Source organism: Anarrhichthys ocellatus, unplaced genomic scaffold (assembly GCF_004355925.1).
Source record: "Anarrhichthys ocellatus isolate YVR2014 unplaced genomic scaffold, GSC_Weel_1.0 scaffold10, whole genome shotgun sequence".
NCBI lineage: Eukaryota > Metazoa > Chordata > Actinopteri > Perciformes > Anarhichadidae > Anarrhichthys > Anarrhichthys ocellatus.
Window position 1 is genome coordinate 6,898,810 of NW_022280040.1, and position 23,394 is coordinate 6,922,203.

At 40.2% G+C, this 23,394-nt stretch overlaps 1 protein-coding gene across 3 annotated transcripts; it reads right to left on the minus strand.

Moving 5' to 3' along the window:
* Positions 1-1,080: 1,080 nt before the first annotated feature.
* vps41 (VPS41 subunit of HOPS complex) lies at positions 1,081-16,749 on the minus strand. 3 transcript variants are annotated; one of them, XM_031850307.1, is made up of 28 exons: positions 16,539-16,749; positions 16,136-16,174; positions 12,947-13,054; positions 11,465-11,542; positions 10,554-10,628; positions 9,583-9,645; positions 8,837-8,902; positions 7,132-7,251; positions 6,902-7,048; positions 6,749-6,815; positions 6,430-6,527; positions 6,207-6,336; positions 5,957-6,072; positions 5,751-5,869; positions 4,845-4,926; positions 4,644-4,736; positions 4,418-4,545; positions 4,018-4,162; positions 3,891-3,932; positions 3,751-3,801; positions 3,530-3,667; positions 3,393-3,447; positions 3,164-3,304; positions 2,941-3,077; positions 2,632-2,731; positions 2,488-2,532; positions 2,318-2,397; positions 1,081-1,412 (listed from the first exon to the last, which is right to left on the minus strand). In XM_031850307.1, exons 1-28 carry the CDS (start codon positions 16,557-16,559, stop codon positions 1,332-1,334), a joined length of 2,565 nt encoding a protein of 854 aa, XP_031706167.1. In that variant the 5' UTR covers positions 16,560-16,749; the 3' UTR covers positions 1,081-1,331. The 3 variants fall into 3 exon arrangements, with proteins under 3 accessions (XP_031706167.1, XP_031706168.1, XP_031706169.1); XM_031850308.1 differs by lacking the exon at positions 2,318-2,397; XM_031850309.1 differs by lacking the exons at positions 8,837-8,902; positions 9,583-9,645; positions 10,554-10,628; ... (2 more) ...; positions 16,136-16,174; positions 16,539-16,749 and adding an exon at positions 8,476-8,533.
* Between the last annotated feature and the right edge of the window lie 6,645 nt (positions 16,750-23,394).

Here is a 23,394-nt window from a genome sequence, read left to right on the forward strand (position 1 = left end):
GATGTGACGTGGCTGCTCTCCAGGCGCCACTCAAGACCAGCACGACCGAGATGGAGAGTTTTGGAAATTAGGGTTCTACTTTATTTATTTATCAGAGACAAAGATGTAGATGTGCCACATTTAAACAAATTAATGATCCTCTGCCTGTTTTGGGGTTAAAAGTTAATAATATGCGGAATACATAGACTGAATTTAGGGCAGTAGACAAAAAAATGTAAACATTTTATATTTTTATTTCTTATAAATATAAATAAAAATATAAAATGCCAACCGATTTTATACACTTGTACTGTACTTATTTTATGGTACTTTCTACTTCACTACACTTCAGAGGCAAATATATAATTTTTACTCCACTACATTTAGCCATTTTATAGCTTTAATGACTGCAGATTCAGATTACTAATATAAAGTATAAATCAGCTAATCGATTAAGATGTATTATTGTAGGTTAAGTTACCCACAAGTATATAGCTTCATTAAAATGAGTGCTATCTTTACCACCTGCAACATTAAAACACATTTGTGCATCAATAATTATAATCCAGTGATATAATGAAATAGGCCATAATGAGTACTTTTATTTTTGGTACTTTAAATATTTTGATGCTAAAAGTTTTGTACTTAAGAGTTTCAATGCACCTACACGGAGTATTAATACACTAGTATTTCTAAATATTTTCACCACTGCATGTCAGGTCTCTGAAGTCATCCGTTTGTGTGTTAAGTTTGTACATTTTCCTTTAATTATCTATCACCAGCTCTAGTGCACCCAGTCGTGGTTTTCTTTAAAGCATCTGTTAATATCGAAGGAACAAAACCATTAAATATTTGGAGAACTAATAACGCATCTGTATATTTCACTAGCATCAAACATCATACCACAAATTAGTCATGCTTTTGGCATCTTCGTAACAGGTCAGAGGTTAGTTTCATATGTCTGTGTGCACTAAATCATGGTGTAATATCTGTAATTTGAGGAAGAAGTCCGATATCAATTACTAAGTTTTGAAGAATAAATTATTTTTTTTTCTCCTCGGGATTGATTGACATGCGTGATTATCAGACACAAACCACAAAAAGTTTTTATGTGATTTTATTTTTTTAGACGTTGCAGGTATTTCATCGCCAAATCACATTAGTGGCAAGCAAAACAAGCAAAGCACTTTATAGTTGTTAGATTTAAATATACAGAGACAATCCAATATATATGTTTTGCATTTTGGCAGAGGGATGGTGATATTATTGATCAATGCACTGACAGCAAATGGAAAGCAACAGGGGGAAGGTAAAGGCATCAATAATAACATTGTGAGTGCAGACATCCTGGTTTATTTTTTCATCTCCAGGATTCCACTTCCTGGCCCGCGCTTCTTTGCACTGCAGATGTTACAAAACTGCACCCCAGGAATCTGAAAGAGGGAAAAGATGCAGGAGTCTCAATATAGAACAGCCAAGTAATGTTCAAGATTCTCACATAAAATAGAACAATGCCCGGAGAAAGATAAGCAAGCAAAACTCAACACCAAATTAAATAAATAATGTGAAGTGTTGTGTAAAGAGTGACTCAGATTAAAGTGAAGCTTTTCATACGACAGGTGTAGACTCAATGTGCTTCAAATTAAAAAGCAAACAAATTACATATACAAAATATAAAATAAAATGAAAAATAAAATGACGTAAGATTTCTATTATGTGATAAGAAGGTAATACAATAATATATTATTATTAATACAAAATGTAATAATAATAATAAAATAATTGAATAATTCTAAAATAAAAGGTTTTAGCCGTTAATCACACACTTTAAAGCTTGGGGAAAAAAATATGTGTTTTTAGTCTGCTTTTAAAAGGACACACTGTTGTAACAGACCTTTGATTCTGACTGTGACAGGAAGCATCTAACTTTATATATACTTCTAAGATGATAAAAAAAACTGTCTTGGAGATATTACATTATGTGCTTCTGGAAGTTAAGATGAGCATCCAAAATCACACCCAAGATTTTGGCACGCTCACAAGGTTTTACCGACAGGGCAGTTGAGAGTGTTTCCCTCATCCCCATCCAATATTTGATATCAACAATGCATTGGATGAAGTCATTCACTGGGGCAGTGAAAACATACTGTATATGTATAACAGTGTGTCATCACCATAGAGTGATATGAAATGTTGTATTGCTGAATATAGGAACCCAAGTGGGATCAAATTAAACAGCAGTGGATCAAGAATTGACCCTTGAGGGACTCCATATCGAATGCTGACTTCATCTGATTCAAAAGTTAATAATAGAAACATAGAAATTGAAGTAGCTTACTGTTCCTGAAGATGGTAAACATTCCTTGTGAAACATGTGTCTGCAGTGAAACACAACCACGCTGAAGGGTTTGGCCATATCTGACAGTGAAGCAAAACAACTAGCAATGAATAGCTTTCAAATGAAACACAACAGTAAAATACTTGGAAACAACTCCACAGAAAACCCACCTGATGGTAATATTGCAGCATGACACGATTCGCAAATGTTCTCCTCTGAAAAGAAAAGCAACACTTGCATGAGTACGGTTTGAAAACGACTTAATCTCCACTGCTTCTGCGTGAACCAAAAAAAAAAAAAGAAAGTGCACCCACCGTCGACCCGGACTCCTCTCATCTGTGTTCGGTGCATCTTCTGGAGCAGCGAGAGGGAGTCGGCCACCAGGATCTTCTTACACCCTTCCCTCAGAAGAATCTGAGAAACGAGAAAACAAACGCTGGTTTAATAAGTTAAACAACATGATGAAGAGTAGGGCTGAGTAAAAAATAAAATAAATATTCATAAATGTTCTTATTAATTCTAGCTATACTAGTAGAGAATAACCGTTTTAATAGCTGCACTATTGTTAAATCATCTGTAGGCCCAACACGACTAAATAAATGAAGTTTACTTTATTTACTTACTTGCAGATTGTAATCCTGGAGGATTTTTACAAGTGAATCCCTGAGGTTTGGGATTTCCATGCCCTCCTTAATGCGATGGATGAGCAGGATGGGATCCACATGAGTACCGATGTTATTAAGGAGGCCGGTGATGAATGCTGGGGAGACAATAGCAGGGACAAAGAAATATTATGAAAGGAAGAGAATGACAAAGACAGAATGGTGATGGGAGACTGTATCGTACGTGGTTTATCAATAGAGTAAGAGATGAGATCCTCCCAGAGCTCTGCATCGTCCTGCTCTTTGGCAAACTCGATGGCCTTGTCCACATCCTCCAGCTCCTCCATGATCATCTGCAGAGCGCGTCTGCAGTTCCCCATCCTGCCTGAGAGCCAACAAGCTGGATTAGTTTCCTTTTTAAATCATTTAAAAACACCCGTAAAGCAGGAAAACGGACATTAAATAACACTTACTGAGCAGGAAGACGGTCTCCTCTACAAAGTTCCTCTGCTGACAAACCTCGAGAGCCTGACAGAAAAGAGCAGACGACATAATTAATCTCTTGTCGCTTCTGGAAACTTGGATGCGAAGTAGGATGTAATAATTGTACCTTTTCAAGCGGGCAGTGTGTGCTGTCTCTCAGGAAAGGCAAGAGATTTGGACGGTCATATTCGGCATACAGGACAATCTGTCTCTCGTGGTATTTTTGGCCTTTGTGGTGATCCCGCTTAAACAGTTTATGGAGATACTGTGGAGAAAAGATGAGTCAAATCAGCTCTGGATTAAATTGTGAGGGTTAATATGATTGCATTTAAAGTTATCTCAACTCACCACATGCAGAAGCTCGGGCCTGTCTGCTAGTTCTTCCACCACCCTGTCTGTCTATTAGCAGAGAAGAGAAACAGGATCAGTGGGCTGCGGAGTTTCATCGCATCCTTAATTAAATACTGAGAGAAGCCAGGAACACTCACCGATAGCTTGTCCTCATTGTCGAGAAGCATGTCAACAGCTTTCTGCCAACGTCAATTTAGAGAATATATTATTCAAACATGTGAAAGTGAAGATAATAAAATGTTCAGTCTGCAACCAGGCTTGTACCTCTTTGTCAAAGTCCATGAGGAGTACGATCTTGTCCTCTATGGAGGAGAAAAGGTTGTGTTTGTGGATCAGCTGGTAAACATCTTTGTGCCTCAGTCTCAGGTAGATTTCCAAGGCTCTGTCGTACCGCTGGTCGTACGTGTATCTGCAACAGCGTCGAGGTTCAACAGGTTGCTTTACAAGATTTGATTTTGTGTCATTTTTAATTCATTGAAAGCATTACTCCTTCAACCCTGCAGGCACCTCAGTGAATACATCTTTGCAGACAAATATTGTCCAACCAAGCTTACACAGATACACATCATTTTGTTTTAATATTAAAAAACAGAAACTTGTGTTTGAATATGTCCCTTAATATCTATTAAATTGGTAAATTAATGCACATCTTAAGCTCATTTACAGTTCAGCCAGCGTGGTGAGCAGCGTTCTGTTGGTGGGGTCCCTCTTCAGGTGGTCGTTGACTGCCTGAACGATGGCCATGTTGTTATAAAGCTCTCCAGGCCATTCCCGGATCAGTGTGGCAAAACCCTTTGTGGACAGCAAAGGAGGAGGGACAAAGCATTAATCTGACGATCAACCAGTGGATTAACTGTACAGGACGTCCGGACTATTCAGGGACAAAGTACCTCATAGTCAGTTTTGAGAAATTCATGCAGGATCATTTCATAGATGGCCGGTCTGAGACGCAGATCCCCTCTGGGCAAATACTGACTGATGGCCTGAAAATGGAGAGAGGTGGAGCACAAAACATGTATCACATTTCATAATCGATTCATGAACACAAACACTTCAGTAATTAAGTTATATTAAGGATCAGAAATTCCTACCTTCAACTGTCCGATGGTCTTGAACCGGTACACTTCATTTTCCCATAGTTCCATGTTTTTTCCAAGAACCTTCTGACACTTCCTGAATAAGAAGAAGCACGTGAATAATTAAGATGAAACAAGAACATTCTGGTTTGTGACTTTGTTCGCAGTGGCAGAGTTAATGAATAAGGAATGTTATACATGACAAAAACTGAAAATAGGGTTTCTATTAAAGAAAGAAATGCTGTTATTCCTTCTGTTCAAACTTTTATCAACAATTAATAATGATGATATTTTATACATGCATGCAAATTCATCTTCTGTGTTTAGGTTTAGTGCACAATTCTGCGATACGATTTGTCCCAGATTCGGGTTTCTGCACACATCGTTGCACCTCTTGGATGAAAGCGCTTTTAAAGTTTTTGTCAAGACTAGATTAATTTATAAGCATGGAAGATTGTAAAAACAGGATTAGGGATAATTTCAACGTTGGATGTACATGTCCTGTTACTGAACAACACTGCTAATTCATTGGTTGACTTTTTGTTGTTTGTTTTAAGTTTTTTGGGCTTTAATGTGAAACTTTCATGCCGTCATCTTGGCCAGGACTCTCTTTTAAAAGAGATTTTAAATTTCATTGGGAATATCCTGGAAAAATAATGATTACATAAAATAAATCTAAATAAAAATACAGTGAATAAACTATATAGTCTTTGTGCTTAGTGTTGGATCATGTCTAAGAGTGTTCCCTCTTTCTACAATTACAAATAAAGTGAAACATTCTGCTTAACGCTTAAAATATAAAGTTTCTCTAATCAGGACTCTGGAGATGTAAAAAAAGACACTGTTTTTCCAAATATCTCCCTCACTGTACGATTTATCAAAAGGATTACCTGACTGTACAGCTGCAGAATTTAAACCTACCTCGCAGCACTGTCATAGTCTCCTTTCTCCACTAAGTGATTGATGTAAGCCATCCCAATCTTCTGAACGTCGTGTCTCTTGATGTTTTTGAAGCTGATCTCTGCAGCCATCAGCGCCTCCTGTCACAGCAACAGGACACGCAGTCAAAACTATATAATCGTAGACCGTAACCTTTTGCAACATTCATAAAATTCAACCACGCAGACCTCATATTTCTTCTTTTCAAGCAGCCAATCGATATGGTCATCCTGGTCCCGCTCCTTGGCCACGACGATGTCTTTGGGACTGATGATGTAGAAGAGCGACTCTCCCTCAGAATGCTCTGTTAATGAAAATACATTTATGCCTCTGCGTATTGCGCATTAGAGCTGACATTTGATGGTTGAGGCATAATGAAATCAGGGCGCAGTAAAAGGCCGCGTGACATTTCTCTGAGGGCTGTTTTTATGGTCTCACCGAGGCGGTAGTCTCTGCACTCGTTGTCTTGGAAGTTGCGCACGGTCAGCGCGTCTGAAGAGATCTCCTCGCAGCTCTCAGGGAGAGGCTGGATGATGTCGAGACGAGGCCGCGCACGAAACTCCTCATCCTGAACACACACACAAATACACCATATTAGCCTCTTTAAAATAAATAAATAAATATATATATATATATATATATATGATGTAAGTATATTCACCATGTGATCAGAGTTCTCCTTCACAAAGTACAAGGTGACGAGCTGATCTGCCAGCGGGGCCAGACCACTGATGAAGAACTCGGTCTCAAATGCAGAAACTGTTTGAAAAAAAGACACCAAACAAAATAGCTTTAAGGACAATATGATAGACACCGTATTAGAGTGGATTTAATTGATCTGTATTTTATTGTATCTTATCACTTTTAACCACCACGTTTTAATCCGGTCTTATCTACTTTTATTCTTGCTTTATGTTGTGAACCACTCAACAGCCTTTGTGTGTCTATAAATAAAGTTCATCATAAAGTGTATGTTATACCTATTTCCACATAGCGGCTGGGCAGGTCTCTTATTTCAGTAGGATTTCTCTCTTTCGCAACACAAATCTGAGGAGATAGAAGAAGATTACAGAAAGTCAGAAACACGTGAACAGCTGGTGTCGGTAATGAGTTTAAATAGAAAAGCAGCAAACCTTGATGGAAGTGCCCCAGCCGACAATAAGAGTGCTGTTGTCCTTCCAACACAGGCTGCAGGGGTACATGTCGGGCCTCAGACTGATGTTATCCCGCAGCACGTTAGTGATCCGCTGCTTTGTACCGATATCATAGATTTTAACTCCCTAAAAGACAAAAAACAAACAAGCGAAACATTTTACACATTCAGTATTATACTGTTTATTGAGGCCTGTGACCCATCACTCACCACATTGTTGGCCCAGGCGATGAGGTTAGCTCTCCACTGGACATTAGTGATGGAGCCCTCGCCTTCATGTAGCACAGACATCTTCCAGCGATTCAACCAGTTTTTTTCATACAGGAGCAGCTGAGAAAGACCACAGGAGCACATTTAATACTATTTAATACCACACGGTTTGCAGTCGTGCAGCCCGGCCTACAGAGGGCAGCAGATGAACAGAACATTACACAGCAGCTGTGTCGGATGACAGAGTGAATCACCCTTCTAGATTTAACCTAAACTGTAGGCAACTTTCTAATTCGGCCTGCAAATGATGACGTAGAAAACGTATTTTAGTCCTCGTTTGAAGATCTTGATTCCACTTCAGGGCATTTAGGCACAAAGACAATGAAGACAGATTGCTCATTAGTCTCCGTTTAAGTGAGAAAGCTTCACATTAGCTTCACATTCAGTGGTGGAAGAAGTCGTTTTACAGTTTCACATGGTCGATGTAATTGGCAAGTAGAAGATGGTGTGAAGGCCATAAAGAAAAGGGTTGAAAGCAGTACAAGCATGACTTCATACATCCTTCTTCCTCCAATCATGATGGTTGAGGCTTCTTTAGGACACGCACCATCTATTGTATACAAGTATAGAAACAAGTGTTTAAACACAAATGTATATCTACCGTCTCACAAAGGTGTGGAAGCTCAGCGAGAGTGTTTTTTTTTTTAACCACAATGCATTGTGGTATCAAGGCGGCCACTGGGCTACTCCATCAACTGCAGTTTCATGCTCGGGCCTTGTATTGTACAAGCCGTCGAGGACAAAGCCTGTCATTCACATTCCCTGCATTGTTACTGTCCTTACTATATAAACCGCTAAATGTGCATAACATTACCAAGGATGCCTGGGAGAAGGTTGTACAGGCTCTTTAATTCAGCAGTTGGGCTGTGTTAATAAACAGTTTGCTCTACAAAGAGATGATATGACAAAAGAACTGCGGAGACAAAATTGAATTTCCTTTGACAGGATGTGGCTCCCGTTGAGGCTTATTGATTTTCATCACAGGCACATTGTGGAGGCCTTCATGACTTGGAACTGAGAGGAATCAGCAGCAATTGAAAGAAAATGGCAAAGTAACACTAACAATGGGGTTTCGTAAAATAAAGTTGTTTTTCCTCACCCCGGTTGTATAAATGTCAGTGTACATTATTTATGGGTTGTTTTGGAATGACGCTACATCCGAGCAGTTTATAGTTGTGTGTACAGTAATTGGCGTGTGGTAATAGCTAGGTGGTTTTACCTCCACGAAAAACAAAATAACAAATCTAATGTCTGAGATAGTTTTCACCTTCCGCAGTGACATACCTTCCAGAGACGACTTTTAGGATGGAGATCCCCGAACGCGTCCCGGAAATCCTAAGGCTATGTACCCTCTTGATAGTCACATCTACTTGCCGTGCTTGTGAAGCATCGCCTTTCAAACACTGTTGAGCGAACAGCACTTTGTGAAAATGGGCAGCTCTCCCGAGAGCACTCCAGCAAGGAGACAGAAAACTAAGAGCCTTTCATAGCAGACAAAGGCCTGTGCGTCGCCGTCAGTCGAGCCAAAGTGAGAAGGTTTGCTGGTTTCGGGTTCGCCCCGGACACTATCGGGATGGATTATTGTGGCAGGAAATGGCGAAAACTGTACATAATGACTGCACGGGAAAATACCACTCAAGCCTACCTTGTTGCCCCCAGTGACAAACTGTTTGTAGTTTGATCTGCTGAACTGAGGATGTAACGCAACAACCTGCAAAACAATACAGGAGTGACAGATTATAGAATGTCAGACATGTGATTTTCTGTTGTGTTATATGCAGGTAATGCTGTAGCAACAGATGCATAGTAAGACACTTAAAGGAGTACCCACAAAATGACCATTTGTTTATCAATGAATCACCCTGTGTTACCTTGAATTATAAAAAAGAAGAACTTTGTTCCTCTTGCATGCCTCCACGGCCAGAAAACGGGGAACAGTCTTGATGAATTCAAGTAAATGGGGGGGGGGGGAGCTGCATATAACAACAGCAAAACACAAACATCTACACTGAAATCAACTATCTAAAATACTTCGACAGTTTCACGCTTGTGGAGACGCGCTACTCATCTGTGTGAAGTGTTTCAAATAGTGAAGTTTAAGCAAAGATGCATGCGTTTGTGAAGTAGTGAGCAGAAGACCGGATAAATGAGACTTGGATTATTCTGCACCAGTTGTGTGAGCGGGTTTTTAAACTGATATTTTGATAAAGTGTTTCCGTTAAACACGGCCGTCACTCACTTCAATTCATCAAGACATTTCTCTGTTTTTTGATTCTTCGTTCACCACGGAGGAGTTTGAGGAAAACTAAGTTTTCTTAAAAGAATTCAACGATGATCATTTTGTGGGTGAAGCGTTCCTTCAAGTTTTCAGAAAATGTGATAACAACTCACTTTGATGGGATGGTCAAAGTTCTCGTGGAAGCCCTCTCTTGTATAGAGACCGAACACTTGAACCTGAAACAGAGACGAGACGGGAGAACGGAAAGCAAAAGGTGAATAACTCAAAATTTCTCCTTTAATTGCTGCCTCTGCAACTATCCGAGGCCAGCGGGGGGAATTGTGGTCAGAAAAGACTTTGATTGGCGCTCTACTTCTCCGCTGGGTCACCAATTAGTGGACAAGTTGATTCTTTGCGCCCCGCAGGGCTTAAAAACCCGACCACAGCCTCAGTTGGCTACAACAAACCCTAATGTACCATTAGAGTACACGACACCCGGTTTCTCCTCATCTGAGGCCCCAAAAAAAGAGGACGTTATTTTTTTTTAAAGTAGAGGAATAATATAAAACTCTGATGCAATCTGCTTTTGCGAACCGCACCAGCGATTAAGGATTAAGTTAGATTTTAAAAGGATTAACAGCCAACTGAATTGGTTGAGGGCGAACAATTGCTGCAGCATTGATTTTAATTGTGTGCTCCACTTTTTTTTTTTGTGCGACAAGATCTTGTTTTTTGCCACCAGAGTGCTAGAAGTAAGGGGAGGGTGATATCAGAGAGCATATCTTGACTGTGAAATCCATGAAGTATGGTGGTAATGATGAGAAGAGACAAGATAACAGCAAGGTGGAGAACATGGAGAGGGTATCCATAGATGGCTGATGGCTGACTGACAGCTCAACGGAGTGCAATCCTTTCCCCTTCTAGTCAAAATAGGTACAAGTTTTTTATAAATTCCTGCATCATGAAAAAAATACGTGCATATATATGGTAAAGATAAAAACTTCAGGTTAATGCTCTGACTGTGGAGGTAAAAATGCACTCCTCAAGTTCCACATCATTATCATCAAGTTTAACCCTGATAAGAAGAGATTTATATGAATCCGAGGATGAATTATGAAAGATGAAAAACACAGATTTCACTCACCTTCCCATCCTCGGAGCAGATGCCCACATGCTCTCCACTTTCATCCAGACTGATCTGGTTGATCTTCACTGAGCTCTGCGGAGACACAATATCATCGGCATCGGCGGGTGTGAATATCTTTGCGGCCGGCCAAATGTTGCTGGCTGACATTTTATCCCATTAAGTGAAATGGCAGAAAGAGGCAAAAAAAAAAAAAAAAGATTTGACTACGTAATGGATGCACAGTCCCATATGTGTCAATGCACAGAGCGTGGCATTAACACTGTGAAGGTTAGGGGGTCCAAATTCACTGCCGACGCTCTTAAAGTTTACACATTCATGACACTATAGGGCTCTTTAGATAAAAGGATCAACTAAGTGGCATAAATTATAGCAAATGTTACTTAAAAACCTAAAAAGGTTGACTGTGTAGACTAAAGGAGATCAAGTATTTTGCTTTATTTCTCCAGTGCATTATGGGTATTTGGTATTCATATTAAATACGTTTCTGCTTTTCACTGAATTACAACTGCTTTATTTTGAAACTACACAAATCCATCGGCCAGAACTCAGCTGCGCCTTTTCTGTCCAGTGAAACACTGACTGATAACTGTCCAACAGGTTCCTCAGGTGAGCAGCACTTGAATCAATGTGCTCAGCAGGGACACTGCAGTCAAATCAGCCATTACTGAATGTTTTTGACTCGCAAATGAAGCTATTGTTCAGAAGTCATTCCCTTTCAGAAGTTAAACAGTGGGCCTGAATCCGATATGCTACGAGAGATCACAGCTGGTTATAAATCCAATATGGCACTAGAGTGTTAATAATATTAATTAATATTGATAATATATTATTTTTGCAATATTAGCATTCGTCTTTAGCGTGGCTAATGCATTTTATTGCTATATACTTGAGGATTTGAATGTACTCACAATTTCAAACTTCTGCGTTACATTTCCTTGGATGTCCAGCAGGTAGACTTTTCCAAAATGGGTCCCTAGTGCAAGAAACTGGAAAGGGACAAATGCAATGTAAATCAAACCAGAATGAGAAAGAGGACACATGAAACATATTCAAGACTTTAGAAAAAAAGGCTGTGGAAGGATAAAAAAAAAACAAAAAAAAAAACACACACTTCCTGGAGCTGGAGCGACATGAGCAGTGTGGGGATTGGGTGGGCTTGGAGGCAAAACTGTGAAATTGCAGGGGGTGGAAAAGCCCTATTTATTAAAGCATACAGTGTGAAATGGCATTTTTTCTCCTCAAATTAAAATGCTTAAGCATAATAAATGCGCTGTACATCTGACTTCTTCCCGTGCAAGCCAATCACCTCCTTGCTCAGCAAAGAGCTATTATTTCTACTGAGCAACTGCTTTCTGTGTTTTGTGCTTCAGCAAAAGTGCACGTGTGTGTGTGTGTGTGTGTGTGTCGACTGGGACAAAAAAAATTATAGAAACTGGGGGCTTTTGGCATTAGATTAAGTGTGTGTTCTTCCACCCCAGCCCCTGCTCCGTGGCCTCCTCCTAATCCCCCTCCCTTCTAGACCAGCATGTGGATGTGCGGCGAGTCCACCATGCTTCAGTGCAGTCTATAATGAAATGCTTATATTTACAGGCACAGCTGAGCATGTCAGACAGAGCCCCTGCAATCTCCCCAAATAAAATAACCAGAAATAAATAAATAAAGGGTTCAACCTTGTGAGGCGGAGCGACTTTTAAAAGGGATTTATCAGAACGGAATTGTTCAAATGAAATTCCGATTCAGACACTTAAAATATGAGGCGACATAAGGCAATATGTGCCGTCGGTGGCTTTAAGGTTGTGCGGGGAGTTTGCCGCGGCGGTGGGGGCTGCTGTGTGACCAGGTAGCTGCATGGCACACAAGCACAGAGATGCCAGAGAGAAAGACAGTCGGATCAAATTCAGAATTCCAGCGACAGCGACGTCTCTCACTGTGGCGCGGTTGCTATTTTGAGGGTTTAAAAAAAAAAAAAAAAAAGAAAGAATAAGAGGGGACCAAATCCTCAAAGTAAGAATAAATAAATGAAAATCAATAGCGGTTAATAAAACATCAGGTGAGGAGACGTAACTGGGTATGACTTTTGCTCTGCTCAGGCGTGCATGTGTGCTGCCGGTGCCACAACGATTAACCATCTCGCCGAGAGTGGCCGCTTAAAAAAAAAAAAAAGAAGAAGAATCAACGTCGGACAAACGGGGGAGAGGAGCGAAAAAATATGTAAGAGTGGGAATAAAAAGAGAAAGACAATGGCGCCCGGTGTCTTCTGATGCACCTCCCTGAGAGGAAAAGCAGGGGAAAGGTGAGAAAAGAATGGGCTGCCATCTCTCAGATGTGCACATAAACAATGTGAAACCTGAGGTGGACTTGACTCGTGGGTGGTGGGTTATCAGCCCTACCTTGTCATGGACGGTCATACAGCTGGCTGCATCCTTCTGGAGGATTTCTGTCACCCCATTGGAGAGCCTCTCGTACTTCAGCTTGGGCTCCTCCTCGCTGTCCTCCTCCTGGTGGACAGAGTACACTGTCACTATATGATATATATTTTCTTAAAAAGGTATTCATTACAACAGCACAGAGTCCTCTAAACAAATGCTGTAGTTCACAATATTCTTTGAAAGCCACAAACCCTTCATGCAGTACACTGAAATATACAGAATGTCCATCTCAATTTACTTAAATCCTGTGCTTAAAATCTTAAATCTGATACATTTTGAAACAAATCAGAAGACGTTATAAAAGAGGTGGAGTTGACTTTATGACATTTTGTGTGTCAACTCAACTTAAAGGTGCCCTGCAGAGTTTTTGACCACTAGTGGCACCATGGAGCAATGTTTTTAAGTTTCCACACACTCGCACTATTCCTCCGACTGACCGGCCAAAAAACATGTAATGCATCAACACAGGCAGGAAGACAGCTAGGGAGGAAACATGGACGTAAAGAATTTATAATCTCTGCAAGGAGAAGGAGATGCATTCAATGTGTTTGTTAGACGTCAAAGATAAACTTTTGTTTGCTTGCAAGAAAACTCCACAGGGTATTTATAATATTAATATCATAACATTGAATGGATCAAATGTATACAAAAACCCATTAAATTACTTAAATAGGTGATGATGTTCAATGCAAATAATTGTGTTCATCTGTTAATAAGACAAAACTCTTCTCAAGTGTAAAATAAAAACTTGACAATGCAAAGTCCCTTGAGGCTTTTACTAAAATATTTACACAATGAGATTTTAAAAAATGATCATCAGTAATCTGGATATAATGACTAAGTAGTTAAAGGCAGATAATAGAACAGAACAGACTGTTAGAACAGAACATGTGCTTGAAAAATCAATATTTATTTATACTGCATATGCGAACATGCAGTATAATACTACTGTAAAACAGTTGACATGTAACTAACATATTTTGGGATGGTTTCACATCCACAGTGCCCACCGTCACTGCCACAGTGTCACTGAGCAAGACACTGAACCCGGCAGGACTAATGGTCAATCCTACGTCTATTCTGGCCTCTTCCAAGACATTCATATGTCTCGCATGTGTGCATCAGGAGATGTATGCACAAACACATTTCCATTATACTGCGTGAAATGCGGCATAAAGCCGTGTTTTCACGAGACCGTTCATCCCCAGTGACAAACATGAATCCAGTCATTTCATAAAGCGAACTTAAGGTATTCTACCGTGCTACACTTCCCAACACTTGCGGCCAGTCACAGCCTGAATATTACTCATAATTCAGTTTATAACCAATGCTGCACAGTCTGTGGCTGCCCAGAGGGTGCATCAACTCAAAACAGTGTCTGCCATTATGTGCTACTGGGTTGGAGGCGGGGGACAATAGCGTGGAAAAAATGTAATTTTCAAAAACAATCCTTTCCCACTCAACAACGCCATATCGAGGCCATTTCCTTTGTATTCTGGTTGTGAGATTTCTGGTGCGGGAGCATTTGTCACGGGTTTCAAAAGGTGTATCAAACAACAAAAGCTAACTTTAGCCCCAGAGAGAAACTACCCATTTTCAAACTTCTGCCGTCTCTTGGAAGCTTCCTTTCGTTTCGTCGACCACTGAGCTGGCCTTTGTGCTGAAACCGTTTTGGGCGTATTCTTTGCCTCTTGACAGTTAAGGCTGAAACATACCGACTACAATAAGGATACCAGCTTTCATTTATACACACTGAAGACCATCCTGCACCTTAAACACAATGTACAGATGGGTGACGAATAATAGGGCAAACCTGAATAAATGAGTAGAGAAACCTCAACACGGTCACCTGATCTCATCCCGTAGAAACACCGATGAGAGATTCTGGGGAGAGGTGTTAGATGGTGATCTCATTGAAGTTGTTCAACACACTTAAGACACTTTGTTGTTATTGTCTTTAGTTTGCCCACCCGTCTTTTGTGCTTTTTATGACGAAAGTTATTAGATAAAAGCATATTTTGTGACTAAATATCATATAACTTGCCATTTGTTTTAACAGCTACCTTTGTATATTAACCATTTCTGCCATATTCTTTGTCTATTAGCAGTTAAGACAAAATAGGCTGAAGTACACTAGTTAGAAATGTGCATTAAGGCTAAACAGGAGTGCCTTCAGTGCTTTAGGGAGGAGATAGGAGAGGAGAGTTAAAATGATCCTTATTTCCTTGACTACATGAGGCATCAAACCAACACCAATCAAAAACACTTACAGCCAGGCTTATTGCTTCTATTACATCACAACAAATCAAACTAGTCCGGCCAGATTACAAAAGGTGATGAAGAGCATGTCTTTTACTTTCAAAATCAAGTTGTTATCCTGCTCAAAGTGTAGAGCATACAGGCCTCACTTCCTTCATCCATTGAGCCTGCTGTCAACCAGCTAACAGCAGTATAGCGAGACGCCAAGTTTTATTAATTTGCAGTATTCTAAGTAAACAATCAGCTGCTTGCTGACCCTGTTCGTGTTCGTCTCGCACAGTATTGAACACACTGAGCACCGTTTGTAGGAGCTCTTTCTATGTACACGCCTGGTATTTTACCCTTTTCCTTTCGCTCACTCTTAACAGTTTCCCTCCAAGAGCCTTTCCCTGATATTGCATTCAATTATTTGCTTCCTATATAAAGACTCTTCCCCTTCCTGCCAGACGGATGTACAAAGCTATATTTTATTTAGCCTACCTGTGATTCTCAGAAGCACAAGTGTACCGTAACATGCCGGAGCTCAGTCGTAACATTGATGGATCTGGAAAGCTATCTGTAATTCATGAGTGTTTGACACCTCTCAAAATCTGACAACGATCCTTCCGGGATCAAGTTGGGCGGATAAAGTCTGGCTATGCATTACAGTCCTTTCAGGAGGCAGCGAACTTTACTGGAGTTCAACGATCACCCATGCCTGACAGAACTATGCACACCCCTGTCATCAACAATATGCTGCTCTTGATGCATTATTACACTGACATACTGGTGCAACTGCACGACATTTCCAGGTGTAATTGTGTTCCCCTTTAACCTCTTTATACACTTCCTCTCAGGAAGAAGCTACCTCTGCAGGAGAAAGAAAAGGCAGCACGAAGGGATGTTTCTTACCTCAGACTCATCTGTGAATTCCTCACTTTGTTTTCTGGCCTGAATGAAGAGATATTTTGAATGGATTTGAACAATTTGTCATTACAAATATTACTATATTAAAGCACCGACGCATACAGTAGTACATTTATGATGACAGAGCATTATAATATGATTTAACTCAAATATAGGCTGCAGAAAGTAGGCAGGGCAATGCAGCTAATGTTCTACTTTCATAGAAATCAATGTAAAGCTACCATCAAATCATATATTTAAGCTTTCTGTGCCACAGAGACAGAAACACAACAAGCTAAATCAAATCAACAGGCCACAGACAGAGTTCACGGATTCACAATTTTCATTCATTTTGATGCTTACACGGAAAACAACATTAGCCAGTTAGCCGTTAGCATGCCGTGCTTACCTGCTCCTCCACATCCGCCATTGTTATTATCTGTATCCGAGCAGAGTCGTGATAATATTTCAAAATGTTTTCAGAGAGTACATGTTGAAGGGCCACAGTATCGCAGTTGTTTTAGCCTCATTGCAAAAATATCCACAATACACCAAAGTGATGTTTGTTGTCGAAGCCTGCTTCCTCTGTCATGAGTTCAATCACATGACAGAAACAACGCCGCTAAGCATTCTGGGTATTGGAGTCGTTCTGGCAGAGAGAGACGCCAGACCGTCGGAAGAGGAGGAGGTGACACCAATTAACAACAGGTGAGGCCTTTTTAACGTGGTATTTATATTTGTCGAAAGCTTTTATGCTTTTATAAGTACTTTATGCTCGGTATTAACTTCTGTTCATATTTGAGACTGAGTTAAGTGCCTTTAAGCGAGCCATAAAGCTACACTAATAATGCTTTAAAGCTAATGAAAGCCCATACAGGTGTGTTCAGTTATTGTGGCTGATTAGACCACGGCTCAGGTGTGCAAAAGGCTTTCTGCGCCAATTACAGGTAGGATATATATAACGTTAAATCATACATTAAATGTTCACAGAGGTTTTAAAACACCAATTTGAAAACGTGCCAAATTCAAAAAGTTAGCTAAACTATTAGTCCTCCAACTCACCCCAAGTGGATAAAATACATCAAATCTACTTGAGTACAGTTCTTGAAGTACTTTTGTGCTACTTTACTTGAGTATTGTCATTTTATGGTACTTTCAGTGAGATATGTTGTACATTTTAATCCACTAACTGCATTTATCTGACAGCTAAATAGTTAACATTATGGTCACTTTGCAGTTTGATGTTTTTAATAAAAAATATATAATAAGCAATATGAAATACCATGCATTTTTAGAATGAATAGCCCACAGTACACACATCAGTTCAAAGCAGCACAACCCCAGCCAGCTACAACATACACATTTTAATTACCTGTAAAACATCCTCAGGGTTAATTCAGAATCCCTCTGCATTTCCTGCTTGAAGGGTCATGATATCAGACACACAGCTCAAAATGTCAACATTGAAACGCTGTATAGAGGGCTGTGTTCATGCCCGTTGTAAAAGCAGACAATTAGCTTATTGGCTTTGTATCTTTCCAGACATTCCTGGACTTGATGGCCAAATGAATCCCTCAGATATTAGTCGACTCTCCCGGTTCTTCCTCACCCTGCTGACAGCTGCTTGCCAGAGTCCAGATGAATGGCAAAGGTATGATTTGCCTCTTCTTTATTGAGATTGTCTCACACCCTCATCTCGTCTCTTCCATCCTCGGGAGAATCCTAATGCATTGATACCAAGGGGGAATCTTTTTTTTTTTTTTTCTTCTTCAGAATCTACTTAGCAATGATTTATTGATTGCGGCTTCCACCCTCACAGAGGATTACCGATCCTTTTTGGGAAATCAGATTTTCACACCTTTCATGAGTGTGTATGTGGCACAGGTTTCCAGAGACGGTGTGAGGGGATACTGACTTTGAGGAGCGGCGGTGTGTGAATCTCTGCGGTGTCACTCCTCTACTGCCACTGCTATGCCCCATGGATGGCCCTGTGATTCTCTGCTGCTCTCCCCATCGCTGTCTATAGTGTTGCATTATTTATCCGTTGATAAATACAATGTAGGAGCATGATTTCAATATGTTTTCATTCCCCTTTAAAACCTTTTAAAACACATATTTCGCTCACTCTCATATCATAAGCATGCAGGAGCCCCTCTGAGGTATGGGCATTTTATAGAGGATGAAAAAAGGAAAATAATAAAAACAACCCTTGCCATAATAGGAGGAGTCAGATTAGTGTGCTGAAAGCTTTGATGCTCCAGAATGTCAGCTCCGTGGATCAATCTAGCAAAAAACACACACACACACCCCTGACCAATCAGAGGCGTCTATCTGTTGTGGACCTGCTGGGCACCGTGGTTTACAAGCTTCAAAGAGCTCCTTTTAATACACTGCTTTGATAGCCCTCAGCCTTCACTGACCCCCCCGACCATCCACTGGGGAGCATTTTAGCTTTAGTGGAGTAGAGAGGAATAACTGCTGATCATATTAATGAGTGTGGAAAAAAAAAAATCACCTCAAATCTTGACTGCTTATACCACTGGCCTGCTATTCCAAAATACTGTATTCAGAGGAAGTAGCTGAGCTGGTGATGTGACAGATAAAGTTATACAAACCTGCTGCATTATTCATGAGTAAATCACAGAAATCATTAATGGCACTACTAATGACCAGCATAAAGGGGCTTTGGTGGAACTACACAAAGATCCACTTACCATGAAAGAGGGGGACAGTTTGGTTAATAACCCTAAGGGGGAGACAAATCATCATATAACTTACCGCATTAGACATTTGTGTGTTGGGATATCTGCCCAATACTGTAGCACAGTTATTCAAAAGAGGTGCTTCAGAGTTATTGTTGGCCTTTGAATACACTAACACACAAATGTAAAGTTCAGTATTTAGTTCTTGAAATATATTTCTTTATGTTGAGTCTTTTTTAAAAGTAGGTAAATCAACACTATAACTTTGAGAAAGGAAATATTTTTCCTAAAACAGCAGAATGTTTGTCTTCTTATAATCTTGCATACCCTCTTACATGTTAACAGCATTTTTCACTACATACCTACGTTATTAGAGCTCAATAAGCCTTCATTTTATATTTTGTTAAAATATTTCTTTCCCCGGTAAACTAAATAAACGAGTGACCAAAAAGGTGACACAGTAATTGCATTACAAGGAATACTTACTAGGTTCCAGCTGAAAAAACTAATCAGCTAATGAGGGTTTTATTTATTTATTTGTATCCAGTGGGACACTTTGAACAGTGGTAATGAGTTTAAAATAAAGCTGCTATTGATTAATTGCAGACAATAGATGATTTGTGTGCATGATTCTTTGCTTGGGATACATGACGGAAAAGGAAAACACATGATATGACAACTTTAATATGTATAAGAACATGTGCTGTGTAAAAGAGAAGGCTCACACATGATGGGGAGTATTTTGGACATATTTTAGGCGTCAGTCTTTTAATGATTTTTTTCACACCAGCTTATCGAGTTCAGGGTCACAGGTGTGCTGAGGCCTATCCCAGCATGCACTGGGCAAAGGACAGGACAATGGACAGTTCACCAGTGCATTATGGAGATTATGAATTCAAGAGATATGTCTAAATTCCATAATACATACTGGAGAAATAAAAAATGAAGCACACACTTAAATGTCTGTATGCATTCTAGAAAAAGCTTAATTTATGAGTGTACTGTTGTTGTTGTTGTTGTTGTGCACTATCCCTCCGCAGTCCAATGCAAAAAGGAAATAAATAAGGGGAGCTGCAAATATTACACTAATCAGACAGATTGAGGATGATATTTAAAAACCAAAAATACATTCAAATCTAAAAAAAAAATGTTTTTTGTCAATAACATTCCAAAGTCAGGTTGTATGAGGAAAAGTTTAATTTCTGGTATATATATATATATATATATATATATATATATATATGCAACAAGTAATAATTTTCTTCATTGATTAATCCACCTATTCTTTTCTCAATAAAATGCCAGAAAATAGTGAAAAATGACCGTATCCCACAACCTAAGATAGTAAATTGAACATCTTTGGGTCATGTAAGGTGAATACACACCTTGCTTCACCCAAAGATATTACGTTTACGATAATGTACGACAAAGATAAGCAACAGATTCTCCCATTTTGAAAAGCTTAAACCAGCAAATGTTTAAAAAAAATAACTAAATTGATGAATTAATTGTAAAGATAGTTGTTGCTTAATTTTCTCTTGACTAAAAGATTAATTAAGAAATAGAAAAAGTGAAGTACATTATTTTTTTACATAGTATGTACTGTGTGAACACAGCTATACAGTACATACTCTGTTGTACTTTCCAGCTGTTTGGGCAGTCCATGTTGAATACTGGTTTAAATATTTGAGATTGTTTTATCTTATTCTTATATTATGACAATTATGCTGAGTATTGATGTTTTTTCTCTAAGCAGAGGATCGTCGAGCGTTGGAGTGGAGTGTGTCGGTCACAGGCTGAACTCCCTCACGGTGTCCATCGCACTGCGACAGCCCGGGTAAGACCACTAGCTATTAGCATGGGTATCTGATGACGCCCGGGACTCTGCTAACCACTGATTATTCGGCCACTGGGGGAGTTTTGGTGAGCGGGAGGCAGAGAGGGGATCAAGTGCTTTTTCTTGTTCCTGCAACCTGTTCCTGCGCTGTGGCCAGACTCAGTGAACAGAAAAGAAATGAGACAAACCTCCCTCATGTCTGTGCCCACCAACCCTCTTAGACACACACATTTACAAACTCACATTATTGCTAATCAGAGGTCTCAGGGTTACTTTAAAAAATGAAGCTAATCCCTTTCACATCCACTGCTTAGAACCAGTAATGTAATATATTATGGTAATTTTTGAATATCCCTTTTTATTACGGATTTTTACAATAAGATTACAGTTATCCCATTATGTGTAATTGCATTACTCCCTCAGCTTAAATTGATAAACACACCCAACCTGGTGGCATGATTGCAAATAGGCAAAGCAAACTGTTTTGAAATGAGGTAATTAACAGCTGCGTGAGATGGTGAGAGATGTGTTGCCCCCGTATCCTCGAGCTTCAGAGGCCAGGGGAAGATTAGAGCTCTGATCTCATTCCCAGCACTTGTTTGGAGTCTGTCAGGAAGAGAAATGCCAGCATTAGAGAGGTACCGCCACACTCCTGATATGATGAAATAAGGAGAAAAGGGGAAAGGGAAAAAGATGGAGGGATGGACAGAAAGGACCATGCCCTTCTCTGAAGTGTCAGTAGCTTGTTTATTCTATTTTTCATCGTAGCTGCTGGGGCAAAGATTCCTATTTTTCCTTTATTTTTTTTCCCCCCCTCACCTAACAAAAAACACTACTCTCATTTTTTATAGGTCTTGCAAACTCTCATGCCCCAGTGAAAATTACATTGTGAAACGGTAGAAATTTCAGGGCTGCCTGTGCTCTGCCCTGTCCCTCTGAGCTTTCAAACAGTCAACAGACTGTGAAGAATAAATAATAAAAAACTATTGATTATTTTGATGACTGCAAGATTCAATTAGGTATTAATTTTGCCCTCCAGTGGACCTATCAAGCAACTCAAAGGAGAGGAGGTGGGAGGTGGGGGGTGGACCCCAATGCATGCATAGTATGGCCAGGCTCAGACAGAGGGGAAAATGTGTTTACCTCGGCGGGCAGAGAGGTGCATTGATGCGCAGTGTCCCACATTTAAGTGCTCCACAAATGAAGCCCTGATGACTAGTGACATTGTTACCAGGGATATGAGTATTGACCAGTCGGCTTACATTTTTAACGACAGCTTAAACTATTTCTATTGATTAACATTTTCATAGATTATCATGTGTCATATCAAAGAGGGCTGATTCCCGTGATGAGCACATTTAAAAGGCCCCTGTGGGCAGGAACTCATCGACCACCCTGATAGAAGGGAGGGGGGGGTGACAGGACTAACCCTCTTTCTGTGCCTATATGTGCTGGTCACCTGTCCTTTGCTCAGATATATTTAGGCTGGACTTTATTCATAAATAAGAAAAAGGGCCGTAGTCCTGCTGTTCTGTGTCTCAGAGCCTGAGGTGGGGTGAACAGTGTCTGAGGAGCTCTCCAGTCAGAGGACACAAGAGGGAAGAGACAGGGGGAGTGTGTGTGTCTGTGAGAGAGGTAGAGAGAGAGGGAGGGAGGGAGGGAGGGAGAGGGAGGAGGTGACATCTCCAGTGCCTGTCCTAGGAAGCAACCCCAGGCTTGAACCTGTGGTGGCCATTCAGATACACGAAGGTTGAGGAGGCTGCTTCTGGTTCAGTAGAAACATGTACTAGCTGCTCTCTGCGCTGTGGTGGCATGTTTTAGCTGCTGTTTGACTGACTTCTACATTTGGACTTTCTGAAAACCCTTTTTCTTTTTTTACTCTTTTCTTCTGGAGCTTTGTTTAGGTAAGAGCGACGGCTTTCAAGAAACATGACTTTCGATATTTGCAAAAGTCGTAAAAATATACGTAGACTGCATTCTGTTAATTGTGTTGCATTTTCCTCGAGATAAAATGTCTCGATGGAGGCATTGAAACATTTGACGGTATTCATAAAATGCGTTTTTTTGTCATTTTAAACCGCGGTGCTTCAGTTTATATCAATTCTTCTCTTGTTTTCTACTGAGATGTTCAGACAGATAATGCTCTGATCATGTCATGTAGATGCTCTTCATTCTTCGTTTTAAGTGCTGACAAAAAATGTAGATAATTGGGCTAAAATGTTGGGAGCATCAGTGACTTCATCTCTTGTTTAAATCAGGCCTTAAGTTCATGTTGCCTCATACTCTGCTGCAACATGTCACCTTTGATCTCATTTTATGTCCCCAACTATGTGAAAATTGATCTAATCACTGGTGTGTGTTTTCACTCATATCTCCTTTTTAGATGTGGAATTATATTTATTTTTCAGCACACAGCCCATAGACCTCTTTGTAGACTGCTGTCAGCTTAGTGTTTGCTGAAGATGAGGCACATGTCAGGTAGTAATGAGCCCTTGGAGATGGATGTATCACTGTTTTAGGACTGCAGGGTATAATGGTAACGCCACGCGATCCGTAACAGTTCTTCACCAGGCAGCAGCCGGCAGTATCAGCGGGGTAGCACCAGCCTCAGATAAAAAAGAGCGCTGGAGAGGGAGGGAGCAGGAGAGAGAGAGGGAGAGTGATGAGTGAGGAATAGAAAGGAGAAGCTGGGTAGAGAGAGAGTGAGTAGAGACATAGAGAAGGAG